This window comes from Ovis canadensis, chromosome 2 (genome assembly GCF_042477335.2).
Source record: "Ovis canadensis isolate MfBH-ARS-UI-01 breed Bighorn chromosome 2, ARS-UI_OviCan_v2, whole genome shotgun sequence".
NCBI lineage: Eukaryota > Metazoa > Chordata > Mammalia > Artiodactyla > Bovidae > Ovis > Ovis canadensis.
The window spans coordinates 118,952,819-118,975,829 of NC_091246.1; the positions used below are offsets into that span (position 1 = coordinate 118,952,819).

The following is a 23,011-nucleotide window of genomic DNA, read 5'->3' on the forward strand; positions in this document are numbered from 1 at the left end:
TTGAGGACAAGTAGAAGAGGCAGACGAAACATTTAAAGATGAATAAATCTTGAAAGTATCAGGGTAAACAAGCTGATAAAGAATTGTGGGACCAGAATCAGAGGAAGGCTAAGATGAAAAGTGTCAGAATGAGCTGCCCTGTGGATCAGAAAATGCTTTTCTCCAGTGGTATTTGTCAGTTCCTATGGGGAGCCTTAAACAGGACACACAGCCCAGCCCATCAGGAAAGAAGAAACACAAAGAAAAACTCACACTCTGAGCTAGAGTCTCAATGCGAAGAACCACAGAGGAAGAGAACAGTTAACTCTACAAGGTTGTCTGTCTGTTTCCAGACTGCAGTTCTGCATGAAATCATCTCCATCAATGAAACTGGATTGAGGTGAGCCCAGATGTTAATACTTATGCTAATTACCTAGGATTCCCAAATGGCACTAGGGGTAAAGAACCTGCCTGCAGATGAAGGAGATATGAGCGAAAGGGGTTCAATCCCTGGGCGTCAGGAAGATACCCTGATCCCCGAGGAGGGCATGGCAACCCCCACCAGTATTCTTGCCAGGAGAATCCCATGGACAGAAGGCTCTGGCAGACTACATCAACAGGGTTGCAAAACAGGCTGACTCAACTGAAGTAACTTACAAAACACACATGCACCAATTACCCAGAAGATCAACCCTCGCTCCCTCAATCTCTGGAGAAAGGCAGCATCCTAGGCCTCAAACTGATTCAAGAAGTAACTTTTGTTGCCATAATGTCCAGTACATGATGGAAAATGAGGAGACAGGGAACATGACTACACGCATGACAAATGACAGACAACAGAGAGACTCACAGAGGCTCCAGAGAGGATTGTAAAGTGCAAATTTTATAATAACTACACTTAGTATGCTTGAGAAGATAAGACACTGACTATGTCAGAGAACTGAAAATTACTTTTAAAAAGATTAGAACTGCTTAACACAGCAAGTAAAATAAAAAACTCAATGAACAGGTTTACCAGCAGACTAGACTCAGATGAAAAAGAGAACTAGCAAAAATCATCTAGAATGAAGAACTGAAGAGCATAAGTTTAGAAAACATAAATGATATGAAAAATTTAATAAATAAAAATAAGATCTGTCTTATCAGAAAGAAGAGTCCCAAAAAAGAAAGGAAAGAAAACAGGGCAGAGATTAATATTAGAAAAAATACTGGATGATGAGAAATTGTCCAAAACGAACAAAAGATACCAAAGCACAGATTTTAAAAGCCCTACTTTGAAAGTTGTAAAAATAAACCTTAAATTTTTTTTATCACACACACCAAAAAACGGGTAGTTATAACATGAGTGATGGATGTGTTAACTACCAACCTTGCTGCAGTAATCATTTTCTAATATGTGTTCCAAATCATCTTATTGAACACTTTATACTTATACAATGTCATATGTCAATTATAGCTCTAAAAAGCTGGAAAATTAATTAATTAAAAGCATCACTAACTACAAGAAAGATAAATACAAAGAAATATGTATATATGCATATGTAAAAGATGGGCTCGATAAAGGACAGAAATGGTATGGACCTAACAGAAGCAGAAGATATTAAGAAGAGGTGGCAAGAATACACAAAAGTACTGTACAAAGATCTTCACGACCAAGATAATCACAATGGTGTGATTATCTGGCTCACCTAGAGCCAGATATTCTGGAATGTGAAGTCAAGAGGGCCTTAGAAAGTATCACTACGAACAAAGCTAGTGGAGGTGATGGAATTTCAGTTGAGCTGTTTCAAATCCTGAAAGATGAGGCTGTGAAAGTGCTACACTCAATATGCCAGTAAATTTGGAAAACTCAGCAGTGGCCACAGGATTGGAAAAGGTCAGTTTTCATTCCAATCCCAAAGAAAGGCAATGCCAAAGAATGCTCAAAACTACCGCACAATTGCACTCATCTCACACACTAGTAAAGTAATGCTCAAAATTCTCCAAGCCAGGCTTCAGCAATATGTGAACCATGTACTTCCAGATGTTCAAGCTGGTTTTAGAAAGGCAGAGGAACCAGAAATCAAATTGACAACATCCACTGGATCACTGAAAAAGCAAGAGAGTTCCAGAAAAACATCTACTTCTGCTTTATTGACTATGCCAAAGCCTTTGACTGTGTGGATCACAATAAACTGTGGAAAATTCTGAAAGAGATGGGAATACCAGACCACCTGACCTGCCTCCAGAGAAATCTATATGCAGGTCAGGAAGCAACAGTTAGAACTGGACATGGAACAACAGACTGGTTCCAAATAGGAAAAGGAATGCATCAAGGCTGCATACTGTCACCCTGCTTATTTAACTTATATACAGAGTACATCATGAGAAATGCTGGGCTGGAAGAAGCACAAGCTGGAATCAAGATTGCTGAGAGAAATATCAATAACTTTAGATACGCAGATGACACCACCCTTATGGCAGAAAGTGAAGAGGAACTAAAAAGCCTCTTGATGAAAGTGAAAGAGGAGAGTGAAAAAGTTGGCTTAAAGCTCAACATTCAGAAAGCGAAGATCATGGCATCTGGTCCCTTCATGGGAACTAGATGGGGAAACAGTGGAAACAGTGTCAGACTTTATTTTGGGGGGCTCCAAAATCACAGCAGATGGTGACTGCAGCCATGAAATTAAAAGACGCTTACTCCTTGGAAGAAAAGTTATGACCAACCTAGATAGCATATTGAAAAGCAGAGACATTACTTTGCCAACAAAGGTCCGTCTAGTCAAGGCTATGGTTTTTCCAGTGGTCATGTATGGATGTGAGAGTTGGACTGTGAAGAAGGCAGAGCGCCGAAGAATTGATGCTTTTGAACTGTGGTGTTGGAGAAGACTCTTGAGAGTCCCTTGGACTGCAAGGAGATCCAACCAGTCCATTCTGAAAGAGATCAGCCCTGGGATTTCTTTGGAAGGAATGATGCTAAAGCTGAAAGTCCAGTACTTTGGCCACCTCATGTGAAGAGTTGACTCATTGGAAAAGACTCTGATGCTGGGAGGGATTGGGGGCAGGAGGAGAAGGGGACGACAGAGGATGAGATGGCTGGATGGCATCACCGACTCGATGGACGTGAGTCTGAGTGAACTCTGGGAAATGGTGATGGACAGGGAGGCCTGGTGTGATGCAATTCATGGGGTCGCAAAGAGTCGGACATGACTGAGTGACTGAACTGAACTGAAGATTTGTGTAAGATAAAAACAAGAGTATCGCAAAAGCAGATTAAGGGGAAATATAAAGAATGAATAGCTTTAAGGGAATAATAACTAAAATGACTCCAGCTTAAATAATATAAACCTAATTACAATGGAATAGTATTTTTAAAGTGCTATAAGTCCCAGCAAAAAAAAATTTTTCAAATAAAGAAGAAATAAAGACACCCCAAAACAGAATTCATAGTCATCAATATTAAATAAAATATTAAGGGCTATTCTTCAGGTGGCACGAAAATAGTGACAGATGAAAAATGAAACATACAGAAAGGAATAGAGAAAAACTGCAGTCCATGCGGTTGCCATGAGTTAGACACAACTTAGTGACTAAACAACAACAAATATAAAGTATGTGGGAAAAAAAAATCAACAAACACTGACTACAAAAAATAACAATCCTATGTCTTATATTGTTTAAGATGTATATGTGTGAAACTTTTAAACATAGTAATAAAACCATGGCAATTTAAATCAGAATGATGGTTAATTAAGTTAAAGGGATCTCAGATCCTTGCACTGCTTAGGAGGATAAAAATACTAAATAATGATTATGTTTATAAGACAAAACAGATACCAAAATATCTTTCAGTTCAGTTCAGTTGCTCAGCTGTGTCCAACTCTTTGCGAACCCATGAACTGCAGCACGCCAGGCCTCCCTGTCCATCACCATCTCCCAGAGTTCACTCAGACTCACGTCCATTGAGTCAGTGATGCCATCCAGCCATCTCATCCTTGGTCATCCCCTTCCCCTCCTGCCCTCAATCTCTCCCAGCATCAGAGTCTTTTCCAATGAGTCAACTCTTTGCATGAGGTGGCCAAAGTACTGGACTTTCAGCTTTAGCATCATTGCCTCCAAAGAACACCCAGGGCTGATCTCCTTCAGAATGGACTGTTTGGATCTCCTTGCAGTCCAAGGGACTCTCAAGAGTCTTCTCCAACACCACAGTTCAAAAGCATCAATTCTTCGGCCCTCCACTTTTTTCACAGTCCAACTCTCACATCCGTACATGACCACTGGGAAAACCACAGCCTTGACTAGACAGACCTTAGTTGGCAAAGTAATGTCTCGGCTTTCCAATATGCTATCTAGGTTGGTCATAACTTTTCTTCCAAGGAGTAAGCATCTTTTAATTTCATGGCTACAATCACCATCTGCAGTGATTTTGGAGCCCCATAAAATAAAGTCTGACACTGTTTCTACTGTTTCCCCATCTATTTCCCATAATATCTTTAGTAACTACTAATACCAAAAATGTATATAATATACAGTACTCTTATGGTACATGAATATACACTAAAAATGTTTAACTTCTAGGCCAGTGAGAGTATGTGTTGTGAAGGGTGGTGGGAGGTGGGGTGGTTGGCTAAATAACAAAGAACTTAGAAGTCGAGAGGAAGATGGAATGGGGAAAAAAAGGGAATAGAGAACAGATGGAAGAGCAACAACAAAAAAGCCCTGCAAAGTTGATCAATTCAGAAATATATATTTCAATAACTGCCTTAAATAAATACCTAAATGATCAAAATAAGAGACAAAGACCATCACACTGGAATTTTTTTTTTTAATTGCAAACTCCAAGCAACATAACTAAAATACAGGGTTACAGAAAGACTGGGGGGGGCAAAAGGACACAAAAAGACACACTAAGCAAACACTAACTTTACCACAGAACAGCAGAAGACATTTTTTCAGACATGCATAAAACATGTGTAAAATCCCATGATATGCGAAGTCCTATGATTAAAAAAAGAAAGAAGGTGAAGTTGCTCAGTCGTGTCCGACTCTTTGCGACCCTGTGGACTATAGCCTACCAGGCTTCTCTGTCCATGGGATTCTCCAGGCAAGAATACTGGAGTGGGTTACCATTTCCTTCTCCAGGGGATCTTCCTGACTCAGGTACTGAACCCAGGTCTCTCGCAGTGGAGGCAGATGCTTTAACCTCTGAGCCACCAGGGAAGCCCAAAAGTTTCCCACAAAATGTCAAAGATTAATTGGGATAGACATCCGAATGCAATACAGAAACTAATAAAAAGATACAAGGAGGAAATGCTGACATCTTTGAAACTTTTAAAATCAATGAAGATAAGAAAATAATTACAATGGCGTTTTAAGGATATTTTTAAATGATGATGAAATATTACTACCTATCAGTCTTATAAGATACAGCTTATACTTAAACATATATTAAAAATTGTAAGTTCAATATCATAAAAGTGAAAAATTAATGAACTAAGCATTCAGAGGTGAGGGGAGAAACAACCTAAACCTAAATTCTACAGGAAAAAGAAATGATAAAGATATGAGAGACACGAATTCAAAGTCAAAAGTTGGTTCTTTGAAAAGCCTAATAAAATTTATAAACCCATGGCACACTGATCAAAAAAAAGAAAAAAACAAACAAACAAACAAACACAGGTTAGCCTTGAAAAGGAGATAGCTCTGCAGATACTACAGATCTCCTTCATAAAGATAAAAAGGTATTATAAATTAGGACTATTAAAGAACATTCTCAACATGGTAAAGGCTATTTATGAAAAACCTTCAACTAACATTGTACACAACGCTTAAGAACTGAAAAGTCCCCCATGTAAGTCAAAGAACAAGACAAGCATACCCATTTTTGCCACTTCTATTCAACCTTGTACTGAAACATTTAGCTGAAGCAGTAAGGCAGGGAAAAGAAATATAAGGTACCCAAATTGGAAAGGAAGAAAAAGTAAGACTATCCCAGATCACAAACAATACATATATCTTACATATAGAAAACTACTAAAGACTCTACAAAAAAAAAAAAAAACCTCTGTTAGAGAAAATATATTCTTCAAAGTTGTTAGATATAAATTCAACATGCAAAGTGTGTTGAAACTATGTACTGAACATGTGTAGTATTTCTATGCACTGGCAATAAATATTTCAAGAAGGAATTTTAAAACAATAATTTAATATGGCACGAAAAGTAAACACTTAAGAATAAATTTAACCAAGAACACACAAGACTTATACACTGATAAAAGAAACTAAAGAAGATCTAAGCAAAGACAACTGACAATTCTGTCCAAAGTGATATACAGAGTACATGCAATTCCTATCAAAATACTATTTTTCATAGAAGTAGAAAAATCCATCCCCAAATTCATAATGACTTCCAAGGCTCACCAAATAGTTAAAACCCTTCTTGAAAAAGAAGAAAGCTGAAAGACTCACATTTCCCAATTTCAAGACTTATTACAAAAGCTATAATAATCACAGTGTCATGGTGTGGTACTGATGTAAGGATAGGCAAAAAGACCAACAGAGTAGACTAGAGAACCCAGGAAAACCTCTCACATCTATGGTCAACTGACTTTCAGAAAGGGTGCCAAGACCATTCAATAGTGAAAGGACAGTCTTCTCAACAAATAGTTTTGGGAAAACTGGATACACATACTTAAAAGGATGAAATTACATATTATACTATGTATAGAAATTAACTCAAAGTGGTTCAAACTATAAACCTCTTATAAACATAAGGACTGATTTTCACAACTTTGGATTTAGCAGTGATTTCTGAAGTTGATCCAGAAATAAGTATGACATCAAATAGCACAGGCAAACAAAAGAAACGATAAATTAAAATTCATTAAAATATAAAACTTTCATCACAGAATCCTATCAAGAGAGTGGAAAGAAAACCAACAAAATAGGGTAGAATATTTGAAAATCACATATCTGATTTGCCCACAATACGTAAAGAATTCCTACAAACAAACATCAGAAGTTTTGAAACTGAGTTGACACACCCCTTTGCCAAAGATATATAAATAGCAAAAAGCACATGAAAAGTGGCTCAATGCCATTTATCACTGCTGCTGCTGCTAAGTCGCTTCAGTCATGTCCGACTCTGTGCAACCTCATAGACGGCAGCCCACCAGGCTCCCCTGTCCCTGGGATTCTCCAGGCAAGAACACTGGAGTGGGTTGCCATTTCCTTCTCCAATGCGTAAAAGTGAAGTCTCTCAGTCGTGTCCAACTCTTAGCGACCCTGTGGACTGCAACCTACCAGGCTCCTCTGTCCATGGGATTTTCCAGGCAAGAGTACTGGAGTGGGGTGCCATTTATCACTAGGGAAACTCAAAAATCAAAATCACAATGAGATAACTACTTCTCACCATTAGCATGCCTTCAAAAAAGAAGAAAGAAAATAAAATGGTGAGCATATGGAAAAATCAGCATCCTCATACACTGCTGGTGAAAGAAAGTGAAGTCACTCAGTCAAGTCCAACTCTCTGCGACCCCATGGACTGTAACCTACCAGGCTCCTCAGTCCATGGAATTTTCCAGGCAAGAGTACTGGAGTGGGTTGCCATTTCCTTCTCCAGGGTATCTTCCCAACCCTGGGATCAAACCCGGGTCTCCCACACTGCAGGCAGACGTTTTACCATCTTGAGCCACCAGGGAAGCCCACTGCTGGTAGGAATGTAAAATGCTGCAGTCACTGTGGAAAACATTTTGATGGTTCCTGAAAAAGTTAAAGAACTACAGAATGGCCCTGCAATTCTACTCCTAGCTTTGAAATAGGGACACATTTGTATATCAGTGTTCATAGCAACATTATTCACAATAGCTGAAAGGTATAAACAACCCAAATATCCATTAATAGAGGACTGGATAAGCAAAATGTGATATATACATACAATGGACTATTAGTCATAAGATGAAATTAAATTCTGATACATGCTATGTAACATGGATGAACCCTAGAAACATAATCTAAGGTGAAATAAGTCAGATACACAAAAACACAAATTTTGTGTGGTTACACTTATAAATGAGGTACCTGTCTCTGTCTAATTCAGAGACAGAAAGTGGGTAAGAGGTCGCCAGGGGTTGGGGAAGGAAAGAATGGGCATTATTGTTTAATTGGTACACTCCTATATTGGAATGGTGAAAAAGTCTTAAAAATACTGACTGTTGACAGTGTGCAATATTCTCTTAATTATACACTTAAAAGTGATTAAAATGGCAAATTTTATGTTGCATATATTTTGCCATAATAAAATATATATATATATATATATATACACACCCTAAAAGACATACAAATAAATCTACCCAATTCTACATCCCATCCAACAAAACATTTATTAGTTTCTTGAGTCCATTTACTCTTCTTTATGAAAATACAAGCAAACAACACTGTTATTCCAGTTCCATGGACCACTCATTGCTTGAAAAAAAAGAAAACAACAGCAATTCATCAAGTGGGCAGGACTATCTTTCCTGTTTCACTGTGTACACAGTATAGTGCTCACCAATATGAACTTTAAAGAGAAAAATTAAGTATCCACAATAATTATCTCATTAATAATAGTCTGATGAAAGAGAAGATAACCAATCTACCATACCTGGTTCATTTATTCTGCCAAATGTATGCCTGGTGTTGTGTTTTCTGGTTTTGAAGCAAGCGTCACAAAAATCAAAGTCATCACAGTTTCTGCATTTGAATCTAGATCCATTGATGGGAAACATCTGACAGCCATCACATCTATTTTTAAAACAGCCATTGAGTGGATAAGAAAAACATGAAGTCGTCTATCAAATTTAATTCCAAAGAAAACCATTCCTCCCAAACAAATCTAGCAATATAAAAATAAAAACTCACGTAACACCAGGGTGAACACTAGGTACCAACTCCATTTCTGATAACAGCCCAGTCCAGTGAGACTGCTGAGGAAAGTCGACAATAACATCTTTTCCATTGGCACTGAAAGCTAGGATGAACAGAAATTGTTTGAAACATCTCTGTCACCAACAAAATCCTAAAATTAAATCTATATCTAGCTATGTGATACTGTATTATAGTTATTTTTGTTTTACAAAGAGTACTTCTCTTTTAGAGAGGTATACTAAGACACTTTTGGATAAACTAACACATGATGTCAATTGGGAATTAGCTTCAAAATAATGGAGGGAGAGGATCACGGATGAACAACTTTGGCCAGCAGTTGTCAACTGTTGATGCCAGGTGATGAAGACACAGAAGTTCTTTATACTATAGTCTCTATTTTTGTATATGTTTGAAATTTTCTACATTAAGAAGGTTCATTTAATTACACCAAGCAAAAACTCCATTCAGTATCTTAGGGATTAATAATTACATTATTAATATATCTACTGCCCTTTGGTGAAACCTACTCTAAATATTAACTTCTAAATCAAGTTATTCTTTAAATTTATCTATGCTTTGATTTGTAAAGCTTTGAAGAATCACTTCAGAAAACTGTTAAACAAAACTGAAAACTGTTAAAGTAAAATATTAAATAAGCTACTTGTTCTTATGTAATCTAAGAAATACTAATACCCCTGGCCCACTGGGAAAGTACCACCATTGCGGCCATTTTTAATCTAAGCTATACAGTAAGAGTTTTTCCTACAAGGATGAAGGAAGACAAAACAAAGAATAATGGCACCAAAAGCAAATTTAAAGATAAAACCACACAAATACTTAATCATTTCTCATGCAACTGTTAAAATGGGTATGAATATCATTTAAAGTGTGCCATGTTTAATTTGAAATCTCAAGAGTATCACATTAAACATAAAGTGAGGAAAATTCTGTTTCCAGTTGCTAACTATCATTTGCACAAATCCGTTTCTTAAATTTATTTAAAAAGAGAGAGAAAAACACTGAGGGAGTTAGCCATTTGGCAGGATTGACGGAACTTCAAAGAACCCCAACACAAGGCCACCCTGAGACTGTAACAGACTGAGGTAAAAACAAAACCACTCTTTTAACATATCTGGTCACATTCAATCTAATCCAAACCACAAACGCATCCTGATTAGTATAAACAACTGCTTCCTTACCAAGCATAACATCATCATGAGTCCATTATCTCTTCTTTCTAAACAGCATTTATTAAGATATCCATTCTTAGAATTACCTCAATTTTCTGAACCCTCCCCAAAATACCAATTGCAAAGTCCATTAGTCTTTGTTACACCACTTATGAAGACATCCCATTTCCAGGGTATGTATTCTCCCATGCTGCAATGAGTTAATACACCTGACTCTGTCCAATAACAGGTGTGCTGCAGCTCTACAGAGTACCGAAAAGCAAAAGAACACTATGTATAAATCATAAGGCTTGTTTTTCCTGCCCTTGAATGAAAAAAAAGAGTTTACATTAGCTGATGAAAAGCTAAGCACTTGGGAGTTTTCTTGCCTAGGTAATACTACCTTTCACAACCCCCACACTTTGATGAGTCACAGATCCCCACTTGTACTTCGGTGTTGTGACGGAGGCTTTGACACGAACTTTATCACCAATTTTGATGTGAGAAGGAGAACTTGGTGGAGGATAGCCTAGAGATTCAAATAAAAAAGAAATATAATTAGCATTCATTTTGGGGAACTCTGAATCTAATTAAGAAGGTCAAAAGAACTTAAGAAAGAATGTTCTCACCTATAAGTTCCACATGAATATACCTAACCCAATAAGTGCCTCCTTTCTGCTGCCAATCACACTGCACATTGAGGTCATGTAATCCATCCCTATCCAATTTGATGACTTTGCCCACATCTCCTTCACACACCTCTTCATATGTTCGACAGCATCTAACCATCATTCCCACCTAAAATTAAGTTAAAAATACAGTCCCATATTATAGGTGAAACGACCAATTGTAAAGCAGCCTTACTCTAGTCCTAAGAAAGAATTTCATCTAGCACACAGCATGCTCTCAATATCATTTTACACAAAATGACACCATAACTCTTAAGAAAACTGCCTGGCTTGATGTTGGGGGCATGAAATACACAAGATGAATTTAGATCAATTTGTGCCATAAAGCAAAGGAGCTATCAAAGATTAATGGGCTCCATCAAAAGAACAATCTGACCAAGAGGAAAAATGACTAACACACATCAAATCCATAACAGCCAATAAACTCATCATATAAGCAAATTAAAGGTTTCTGGGTCATCTTTTTATAGTATAGGATACCAATACACAACTGAAAATTCATAATACAAGCAAACAAAAAGCAACCATCTATTGCGCCTTTCCTATACAAACTATTTTACAGTGACAAGAGTTGATAAGAAAGTTTTCTTCAATGTACAGAACTCTAGATAATAAATTTGGAAGGAATGACAAATTTTAAAAATCACTATTATGCAACCCTTCTTAATGGGTCTAGATACTAACATTAATCATTACTAAAGCTCCAAGATGGACAATTAATAAAGACTGGATGGTATAGATTACAAGTAACACTGCATGTTGGGCCATAATATAATACAGTCTTTCCCAAGAGGCAGCCAAAGTCCAATCAACCTCTAGCCCTCACTCTGACTTTACAGCAGATGCAGAGGACAGGGAGGAAGATGTGGGGCAACATAATTTCAGTCACAAATAAATGGCATGAAAAGAAAAAAAAAGAGTGAAAAATGGTTCTAGGTTAAAAATACACATCACCCAAATATCCGTGTGATCTTATTTGTATCTAAATCTTAAAGAATTACTGTAACAAGCCATTTTTGGAGAAAACTGGGCAAATCTGAGCCAGAATTAGATAACGAGATAATAGTAAGGAATTACTGTTTACTTTGTTAAGCAATGTTAAGTAACAGTATTGTCAGTATGTTAAAAATAAAATCCTTTACTTAGAGATACATGTTGTTGACTTATTTAGAGGAGAAATAAGACCATTTCCAGGATTTTCGCTGAAGTATACTAATGAGTCGGGAAGATCTGCTGGAGAAGGGATAGGCTACCCATTCCAGTATTCTTGGGCTTCCCTTGGGGCTCAGCTGGTAAAGCATCCACCTGCAATGCAGGAGACCTGGGTTCGATCCCTGGGTTGGGAAGATCCCTTGGAGAAGGGAAAGGATACCCACTCCAATATTCTGGCCTGGAGAAATCCATGGACTATATAATCCACGGGATCACCAGAGCAACTGAGCAACTTTCACTTTCACACTAACTAGAGAGGAGGGCATGGCACCCCATTCCAGTATTCTTGCCTGGAAAATCCCATGGACAGAGGAGCCTGGTGGGCTACAGTCCATGGGGTTGCAAAGAGTCAGACACAACTAAAACCACTTAGCACACACACACATACTAACTATAACAAAAGAACTACAACAGGAAAAGAAAGAATTTAAGGTTGAAAAGGACTACACAAAAAGCATAGCTAAAATTTACAATTAGATGGCAAGAAGAGTAATTTTTTTTAAAAAATCAAAAGCAAAAACAGATGATAAAAGTGTCCAGAGTAGGGTTACATCAGGAAGCATGGGTGTGTGTGCCACGTCACTGGGCACGAACCACCTTCTGCACATCTGCTCCTCTGTCCTCTGCTCCAGTCACAGTCCCTCCCCTGGTACGTGCTGGGCCCTCCCTCTCTGACTTTCTGAGATGCTCAAACATTTGCTGAATGAAAACCTAAGCAATCAAGGTTCCAGCCCAATACCATTTACTCACCTGAATATTCTCTCTCACATACACAGCATAATCATCATTACTTAAGAAATCAGCTCGCTTTTTATAAGTCTGGCTCTCTGTTACAACAGCACCAGTGGACTACAAAAGATAAAGACTTTTTTTTAAATGGTGAACCAGATAAACTTACTTAAAAAGAAAGTAGTAAGTGAAATCCATAATATTAAAAAGTAATAATATTCTATGTTTTCACTATAAAATTCTTCACTTAAAAAAAGACTAATAGCAACAGCACTGTAAGCAGAATAAATCTCAAAAGCTGAAAGTACAGAAAATTTCTGAGGCAATTCCAAATCAATCCCATAAAACAACTTACTCAAATCAGAAGTAAATATGTCATGTAAATAATGATTTTTTTAAGATCTTCTCTAATGGCGACCCAACATCAACAGATGTTAAATCTAAAAGTAATTAAGGCACAGAAAACCCAGGTAGCACTTAGTAGCTTTGCCACATGCCCGGCAGAACCACAGAGAAGCCCTATGGAGTAGTGCAGAGGAATCCAGAACTCAGAACAGATGGGCACAAGGAAAGCACTGACCATAGCATAAGCCGTGTCATCCACATCCTCCACCACCTCCTCGTCTGAACATTCCTCAGACCCTGTGTCTGCATCCGAGAGATCCGTGACCTGCACATCAGCATGGTCCAGCAGCCACCCAACCAAGGCTTCCACGCCTAGGAGCAAGCACACACAGCACAACCACAATGAGGACCACAGCAACTGTGTGCCCCAAGGGGCCTCTGACATTAGTATTTCAAGGGAAGCCTACTAACAGAAGGGTAGGAACATTAAGTCAAACAACCATAAGGAAAATACAGTACCTGGCAAGCCAGCAGCATTCCCAGAGGCACCAGTGAGTGACTTGAGCGCAAACTCTATGTTCCTTCTAGGAAATCCCATTTCCATGAGCTGAACTACAACAGGCAGAACAGGACCAGGAGACTGCTTGTGCTTCTTTGCTCTGACTGGGCGAATATGCTGCACAGGGACAGGGGTCGTGGCCTCACTGGAGCTGCAGTCTTCAAACACAGGGCTCAATGGGTGGGTAGACTCCACAGCCAGACACTGACACACAGCCAAGGCAGCAGCCTGGGCAATTGAAAGCAGAGTTTGTAAATCAGGGGATGAAGAAGTCTAGAGAAATGGAAAGTACAGACTACTACAACAAACTGCAGTGCAGAAATACAGAAACCTAGGCTTACATGTGTATTTTTAAATGAATGGATAAAACATGTTTAAAAAAAGACAACTTTCACAGTTTAATGCAGAGGAAAGATTCAATGGCCCAATAACTTCTGCTCCAGTACACATAGTCTGCCTGATAAATTAGCAAATTAGCAATGTCCACTAAGGAAACTTCACAGAAGCACTGAGCTATGAGTGAGCAACAAGCCGAGGTGAACACAGGTGAGAGGTTTGATGGGGTAGGAGAAACAGACCCTCGCCCCTCCCAAAGACAAGTCAGTATTTGCCATAAAGTAATGGGGCCGGATGCCATGATCTTAGTTTCTTTTAATATTGAGTTTTAAGTTTCTCCTCCTCCTTTACACTTATCAAGAAGTTCTTTAGTTCCTCTCCACTTTCCACCATTAGAGGAAACTGCCTATCTGAGGTTGTTGACGTTTCTCCCATCTATCTTGATTCCAGCTTGTAACTCATCCAGTCTGGCATTTCTCTTGGGATGTGCTCAGCATAATGGTTAAATAAACAGAGTGAAAAAAGACAGCCCTGTCGGACTCCCTTCTCAATCCTAAACCAGTCAGTTGTTCCATTCAGGGTTCTAACTGTTGCTTCTTGACTCGCACACAGGTTTCTCAGGAGGTGAGCAAATGGTCTGGTATTCCCATCTCCTTAAGAGCCTTCCACAGTTTGTTATGATCCACACAGTCAAAGGTTTTAGCGTAGCTGATGAAACAGAGGTGTCTGTTTTTCTGGAATTCCCTTGCTTTCTCTATGATCCAGCAAATTCTGGCAGTTTGCTCTCTGATTCCTCTGCCTTTACTAAACCCAGCTTAGATATCTGGAAGTTCTAGGTTCGCATAATGCCAAAGCCTAGCAGGCAAGATTTTAAGTATGACCTTACTAGCTTGGGAGATGAATGCAATTTTCCGATGGTTAGAACATTTTTTAGTACTACCCTTCTTGGGAATGAGGATGAGGACTGACCTTTTCCAGTCCTGTGGCCACAGCTGGGTCTTCCAGATTTGCTAATAATTGTGAATTTTGGTCAAAATATTCTTAAAAACTGTTTGAAGACCCTGGAGCAAACAGGAACAGGGGCAACCTTGAGCACAAGGGAAGCCCACAGGCAAGCCACTAACAGGGGCAGTGTCACTGGACGGCGGCCTGCTAGAGCAAGAACAGGTGAGGGAGAACCACAAAATGTGCAACCTCAAATCCTGGGCTGACTGCAAAACTGAGCATATGTGAGACTGAGGGGCCCAGCCAAAAGAAACTGCTGAAGACCCAGTGCTAAGATCGTGTGCCATCCCAGTCCAACGAAGTTTCAGCATTTGGTCAAGACACAAAGGTTTCCACTGGAAGAGGTTCTAAATCTCACAGAATTAAGAGACTAGGAGCCAGCCCTAAGGGGAAAACGATAAATCATCACCAAAAAGTCTAGAACCAACCTCCTTAAGACTGAAGAAAACAACCAGGTACTAAACCATCTACAAAAGAAAATAAAAGACATTTCATATAAAACAATAAAATGTCGCCTGAATTTCCATCAGGATCAAGGGAGAGGGGCTTCCCTGGTGGTGCAGTGGTTAAGCATCCACCTTGCAATGTGGGACACCAACTGGATCCCTGGTCCGGAAGATCCCACATGCCATGGGGCAACTAAGTCCATGGGCCACAATTGCTGAGCCAGGGCACGAGCGCCTGCAAGGCACAACTACGGAAGCCCCCTCGCACCTACAGCCTGTGCTCCCCAACAAGAAGAGTCATTGCAATGAGAAGCCCATGAACCAAAAGCAGAGAAAGCCCAGGTGTAGAAATGACCCACCACAACCAAATAATGAATAAATAAATAAATCTTAAAAAAAAAAAAAAAAAAGAATCAAGGGAGACAAAACAATCATAGCTCTCTCTCTCTCTGGTACAAGAGCCCTTCCTGATTCATGAAGGACAACTCTAGGTCTACTTGTTTCCTCCAAGTCTTATTTTTCGCTCAACTCTGGGCACCTCCCAGCATGGCTCTGGGCTGCATCTGCTCAACACCCTTTTCATTGATTGGCTCCTCATTCCTCCGCATTCTGTTTTTATCTGACAAATGACTGGCAACATAGCCTTGCAGCAACTTTAACCCAATCTCCCATCTCAGGTTTTCAGACCTAAGGAGTAGCTGGCATTCAGACTTGGTCAGAGAACGCCTGGCACCCTCCTCCCCCTATGCCCAGTATTTCCTGAAGAATCTCTTTACACCCAACTGGCTTCCCAACTCACTCTGGATCCTGGCTCCCCACAGGGTCTTAGTCTCTGAGGACTTCTACTAGGGTATTTTCCACCTGCCAAACTGTCTGCTCAAGATTTTACTCCGGGCTTTGATTTTTTTTTTTTTCCCAGAATGTTTAATACAGTACACAGCAAGAAAGATTTTTTAAAATATCTAGTCTTCCATGTGGTGGGCCATGGAGTTTCCATCATACTCAGTCCTAATCAGGTCTCTTCTACGGGAACACGCCCACAGGCCATCTCCCTGCAGCCCACATGCATGCAGTGCAGGGCACATGCTCCAAAACAGGGTGTTGGCTGAGAGCCTGAGCATGTTCAACAAAGTCTTTAGAGTGAGTGCAACAAATGAGCAAGCACCACCATACAGTACTCCTAGGTCTAACAGGGCTCTCTCAATAATCCTGGAAAAAAATCCCTCCATGAATACTTAAGCATTAACTCATGATGAATCTAGTGAATTTTTACAAACTCACAGAAACTCAAAATAAGATTAAACTTTTAACTCATTCATTTTCTGACTAGTATTGCAGTGCTCTGGGACAGAAAAAATGGTTAAAATCTACCTAGTCATTAGAATTATTTTGGCATATCATTTAAAATTCAAACCATATCCTTAAGAGAATACACTTCTGGCACACACATAAAATAAAGCTGTTTATAGGTTAATGCAGCAGATTAAAACTACCAGGTCTACTGACTATACCTCAAGCTCTTGTTTGTCAAATATGGCCTTCACAGGAGACGGCTGGGTGGCCGAGGCCAATAATTGCTGCAAGAGGATCATGGGGGGCTGTGGCCCTTCAGGAGACATGTCCACAAGGTCAGGGGACACAGCTGCTCCATCATCTGAATTCAAAAACAAAACATGGGTGACACTGTATTTTCAACCACATACACAAAGACAGTGCACTAATCATGTTAAACCAGATATGATTTCTACCTAATCAAGCATTAGACAAGCAAAATTTTCAACGCTTTTTCACTCCCTACTTTCTGGCCTTCAGTGCTGCCATAGTTCCTCAGTGGGATAACCACAGAGCAGTCAATCCAATTTCCTGGGCTCTGGTTTCCTGATCCTCTACAGTTGTGGATTATCTTCAAGGTCCCTAATGTGTAATACAGAATGAATCTGCACTTTCATTAGATTTAATTCATACTCAGCATGCTGTAATTAAATTTGTTAAGTTGAGGAAACGTAACTCTTAAGTCAAGGAAAAACACCACATATTCCACTGGACTTTCTAATTTTGACAACAGCACTCCTCCCTGTCTTCCCTGTAACTTGAGCTTGAAACATTAGCCACCTTTGACTTTTCACTGATTTTCCAAGAGGTCATCATCCAAAAAGACTATAGCATCACAGTCTCTACTGGTACTTTCTTTCCGTTTTTTCATGCCTTCCCTTGGAAGACACTTTATCACTTGACACGATTTCCCCAACTCCATGAGCTCCCAGTTTCAAATACTCCTATAACTCACTAGCATATGTGTCATCCTGAATAACCTCCTTATCATGTGAGGCCCTGCCACATATTCCCAGTCAGCCTGACATTTCACCCTGGTAGCCACTGCACTCTATCACATGATTCAGCTGACCTCTCCCCAGCTTTAGCCCCGTATTCATCAGTAAATCCTGCGCTCCTTACAAAGGTCAGCACCCAAATAGTCACCGCTTATGCCTCTGTTCCTACTGTCTCCTCCCCCAGGATGGAAAGTCCTTACTCCTGCAGCCAGGGCTGACACACCTCAAAGGCTGCTTGCTCTCCCCAGCCCTCAGCTCCAGCACCCCCACGGTGCCTGTGAAACTGTGCTCACACGTCTTATAGCACATAGGCCCATACCTTGGACAGTGCCACCTACTCATTTTCTCTCCCCACCCTGACTCCAGACAGTAAATCATGAAGAAAGACGATCTTGTTTTCCATAATATTTACCACAATGTCTTTCAACAGGAGATAATAAAAACATACTTCATAGCTTTTTTTCCCCTATTCAAAATGAAATGAGCTCACTCCAGAAAACTGAGGTAATACAGAAAAGTACAAAGAAAATAAAGTCAGATGAAATTCTACTATCACTATTCTGGTAAGCAGATGAATACTAATCTACAAACACATGTATACAGCAATATCTTTTTATCATTTTGCTATTTCCATGGTATTAAACCTATATATGTATCATTTGTGAATGGTGCATGGTATTCCACCATATGGGTACACCACCTAATAATGGGCATCCAGGAGTCAACACAAACAAAAAAAGCTATAATGAGCATCTGGAAACACGTGTCACGTGTTTACAGATGAGATGTAAACAGATGTCAGCACCACGACACCTTCTCATGTGATAAATTCCCATAAGACAACGTATTAATCAGTGAATATACAAACGTATGTATTTTAAAGTCTAACATTTACTCAAATACCTGTTAGATGGTTGTACCAACTTAAATTCCCACTAGCATAGCAAAGTGTTAGGGTGGTGCCACTCTATGCACATATGAACCACTTTACCGCCTTATTAAAAGATGCAGATCCTGATTTTTTTAGCTCTGCGGTGCAGCCTGAGAGTCCACATTTCTACATGTTCCTCGTATGTGTCATCAATGCTACTGGTCCTCAGACCACACCTTATATACCGGGGCAAGAGAACACTGTTTCCCTCCCTCCCCACCAAATCCCCTCAGGTTTGTCTATCACTTTTCATCAGATACTGGCCCGACTGTACCTCTTCCTTGTACATGTAGAAGCTATCTGTATTTTCCCTTTCGTGTCCCTTGCCTGTTTTCTGTTGGAGTATCTGCCTTTCTTACAGATCCAAAAGAACTCCTTAAGAAGATACCTGTATGAGCAGCTGCAGCCTCCTGAACAGCTGGCTGAGACAAGATCTGCCTGAGCTGGTCCTGGTGGGAAAGCAGAGCGCGGCCCGCCTTCAGAACATATAGTTTCAACTGCTGGCGCCTCAGCAGGTCCAAGTCCACTTGTCCTGTGGGGAAGAAAGGACTGAGCAGGAAGGCACATGCCGCTTGGGCGCACCACCTCAGCTGCTGCTCAGCTCTGAGGAAGCCCTGCCCTGAGGGACTCAGCGGATCATGCCAAAGTCTGTCTGTAACCAAAGACTTGCCTTTCCCAGTGTTGTGGGGAAGCACGCTCTTCCTCCCCCAGGTCTTCTCCCTTTCTTGCTCCCCATGCATTACCTTGGGTAGGGGTGATGACTAGATGGCTTAACATAGCTAGAACCAAGTTAGCTATTATTGCATGCATGCTCAGCCACTCGGTCATGTCCAACTCTTTGCAACCCCGGACTGTAGCCCACCAGGTTCCTTTTGCCATGGGGTTATTCAAGCAAGAACATTGGAATAGCTGCCATTTCCTTTTCCATAACTATCGCTAGTATAATCAAATATTTCCCAAACTGCTAAAATTTCAAACCGATACCTACATCACAAATAAAATACCTTCTTGTCTTGCCAAGACATCTATGACACAATTTTGTCAGAGACTTACAACATACAGTTCTATAACTCATCAAAATCATGGCACTCTCTAGAATCTTGGGGCTTCCCTGATAGCTCTAGAATTTTATCTAATCCAACAACTGCACTAATGTCACTGAGTTGACTGAGGAACAGCTCCCATCATCGCTCAACCAATGGCCAATCCATCTGAACACAAAGGCTTCAGGAATGAAAGAACTTTCTGACAAAAGAACAAACATTGCTCAAACACTAGTTAAGACTGTAGCTGTTTCATCATGAAGCATATGTACTGACCTGCAAAACTCTGTTTAGGTGATTTCTTTATTTTGTGCTTTTCCAATTTGCTTCCAGCGAGGTTCACCAACTGAGCCCACACTGAGAGCATGGGCTCTGTGAAGGGCAGGTTAGTGACACTGAACGCCACGGCGGGGAGCTAAAGAAAGAGCATAGAAACCTTCAAAGTGTGTCCAGTGAGAAGAACAAACAAATGTTCTGAAAAGTTAGCATAATCTTAACTGTAAAATAACACATGTATTCAAAACTGTTTTTACATCTGAAAATAATTTTGAAAGATGACCCTGAAGGTAAGATAAAGACTTACATGTATAGTAAATATAACCTAAATTAATTTTTTCTTGTCAACTTTTTAACAATAATTACATGATGGTGGTAGTTATTCTCAAGTATTTTCTATACATTTCAAGTTTTCTATGACATGCATATATTTCTATAATCATCAAAAACAGTATTTTATTGAAACATACAGTAAGTGCACTTTTTCACTTTCACTTGAACTTAGGTTACACAAAGTAACATAATTCACTCACTTTTCCAACGGACCCCCAGTTCAGATTTAAGATGACAGTGCTAAATATAGTCATGTCACTCAACACAGTAATTAAGCATTTTCTAAGATCATCATTTTAAAGGAATCATTTTTAGGTTTTTTGAAAGTTGAGTTGTTTGATAAAAAATAAATTTCATAAATTCACATTCTAAAATAAATATAACTGATATTCTTACACAAGACCTTCTAAATAACTAATGCCCTTTCCTGTCTTTAAAGGCTAAAATAACACACATGAACTGTTAATCTATACAGCCCTGTGAGACCTGATTAACCACAGGAAGGGAATGTAAACAGAGAAAGAAAGGCAGTTTTCCTCAAGTTGCATAGCTACCTAGAAGGCAGACCCAAACCATAAGAATCAAGCTCCTTCCAGTTCTAATATAAAAGCCCTTCACCTTACTACCTAGCAACCCGAACACAAGTTCACTTACTGGCTTCAGCTGATTCAGTGGGCAAACACGACAGGTTCGCAAGTCACAGAACTGCACGGTGATTTTGCCCTTCGGAGTGATGCGAGTCACAGTGCCTTCTCCAAAGTCATCATGCATGACTTGTCCCCCTAGTCGCAACCGGCCGTCAATGCCTCCAATGACAGCCAGGACTGCCATGAGGCTCCCCACCTCAGGGTTCTCACAGTCAGGAAAGAAGTCATCTAACAGAGCCTAGTGCAGACGGACAGCAAACTTGAGGAGAGCCCAGAGGGCTACCTATTTCTTACACATTTAAAATTAAGCCAAATTTACTTTTTATATTGGTTTCCTCAATAATTTTTCCAGTAAAAAATATTTTTAAATATATCCATTAACAAAATACATGGCATTTAAAAAGACAATCTGAAAGTTAGATCAACATTCTACAGAGAAACACTACCCTGATACCCCAGATGTGCAAAGTGCGTGCAGCACCCACCCCTTCAGCCAGCTTTCCTGCACAGCTGCGAGTAACCGAGTGGAGCTGTGAGTTGATGTACTTGTTGATGAGCCCGTTCCACTGGCCCAGGGAGTGCAGGGTGCGGAGCAGCGCCACCACCTCCTCCGCCAGTGTGCTGCTGTGCGTAGCAGTCAGGGAAGCCTGCGGGCGGGCCCTCCGCCTCCTCAGAGTGGATTCTGTAGAACACACACAAAGGAAGGGCTACATGATGCCCTGCTTGCTCACCCAGGACATCAGGAAGGAGGAGAGCTGCCCACCTCTGAGGAATGGGACATCTGAAGAGCAGGTGGTGAGCAAGCTGCCCAGGAAACCAAAGAGTTTTTCCACAAGGCACTCCATGTCCCTGGCCCGCTCTGTCTTGTCCCATGATGGCAGTACTGCTTGCAGCAAATGTACAGCTAAGATCTGATAAAGGTGATTTAAAACAGCAAGTATTAAAGAAAGCCATTATCTGAAAAATTATGGGGTTAAAGATTTTAATTTTTGTTCTGTAATGCAATTAATCATGTGAAAATTCTAATATTATTTTACAGCCACATAATTACCTCAAAGTTGATTAATAATATGAATTATCAGGTTAAAAAATAAGCTACATTATGTATGCAGATACTCATTTAATTATTCTTTAGTTAAAAATTAATTTCTTTAGTTTAATTCTTCTCAAGACAAGTATACCACAACTATGGTGAAGATGAGAGCAGCTGGTCATAGAAAAGCAAGTCACCTAAGGCTTAACAACTTCAATTTAAAATAATCATTATCTTTAGCCTCTTGTCTCAGGGCCTCCGAGGTGGCCCTAGTGGTAAAGAACCCGCCTGCTAATGCAGGAGACGTAAGAGACGCAGGTTCAATCTCTGGGTCGGGAAGATCCCCCAGGGGAGGAAGTGGCGACCAGTCCAGTACTCTTGCCTGGAGAATCTCTATGGACAGAGGAGCCTGGCGGGCTACAGTTCCAAGGGTCACAAAGTGTTGAAACAACTGAAGAGACTTAGTATGCACTGGTATCTAGAAAATCCACCCTGTGTTAGTTCTTTTATGCACTCAGGAACCTAATTACGATGGCCAGCCTGATGCCAACACTGATGGGGCTCCCAATCCCAAAACTCACAGTGAGCGTGGATCAGTGTGGCAGCACAGTTAGTTACCTGCCGCTGTAGGGAGGCAGCGGTGAAAGGCGAGTGTCCCTCCACGACCTTCATGAGCAGCGAGATCCAGGGCGGGGAGCTGAGGGCCGCGCACATGTGCGGCGTGAGGGCGATGCTGCGCACAAAGCCCAGGGTGCACCAGCTCCGGTGCTGCTCCCGGCACACCAGCCTGCTGGGGGAGGCTGGCAGAGCAAGACAGACCAGCTTGGCACCCACGCTCTAAAAACAAGCACTCAGAACCACCTTTACTTTCAACTTACCTAAGTCACACATTTTCAATAACCAGCTCCTTTACAAATATACTACAATGTCACTGATTCTAAGTGAGAAGAACAGGAGAATACTTGCAAGTTAGCTTAAGGAACACTTTACATTTTAAAATCTCTAAGGTATGTGGAGTAATTCAAACTCATTAAGGAATTTCATCTACGTACTGTCTCTA

General features: G+C 40.2%; 1 protein-coding gene across 7 annotated transcripts in view; it reads right to left on the reverse strand.

The window, feature by feature from the left end:
- Positions 1–23,011, reverse strand: part of HERC2 (HECT and RLD domain containing E3 ubiquitin protein ligase 2) — a 243,505-nt gene that overhangs the window by 95,436 nt on the left and 125,058 nt on the right. For all 7 annotated transcript variants that reach the window (XM_069576810.1, XM_069576811.1, XM_069576809.1 and 4 more), the window contains 14 exons: positions 22,570–22,751; positions 21,682–21,829; positions 21,404–21,600; positions 20,926–21,156; positions 19,939–20,077; positions 19,008–19,151; positions 16,870–17,012; positions 13,532–13,799; positions 13,248–13,384; positions 12,689–12,787; positions 10,667–10,835; positions 10,441–10,566; positions 8,863–8,971; positions 8,606–8,745 (listed from right to left, as the gene is read on the reverse strand). In XM_069576810.1, the coding sequence (XP_069432911.1) occupies positions 8,606–8,745; positions 8,863–8,971; positions 10,441–10,566; positions 10,667–10,835; positions 12,689–12,787; positions 13,248–13,384; positions 13,532–13,799; positions 16,870–17,012; positions 19,008–19,151; positions 19,939–20,077; positions 20,926–21,156; positions 21,404–21,600; positions 21,682–21,829; positions 22,570–22,751 (2,232 nt within the window). The remainder of the gene's footprint in view (positions 1–8,605; positions 8,746–8,862; positions 8,972–10,440; positions 10,567–10,666; positions 10,836–12,688; positions 12,788–13,247; positions 13,385–13,531; positions 13,800–16,869; positions 17,013–19,007; positions 19,152–19,938; positions 20,078–20,925; positions 21,157–21,403; positions 21,601–21,681; positions 21,830–22,569; positions 22,752–23,011) is intronic.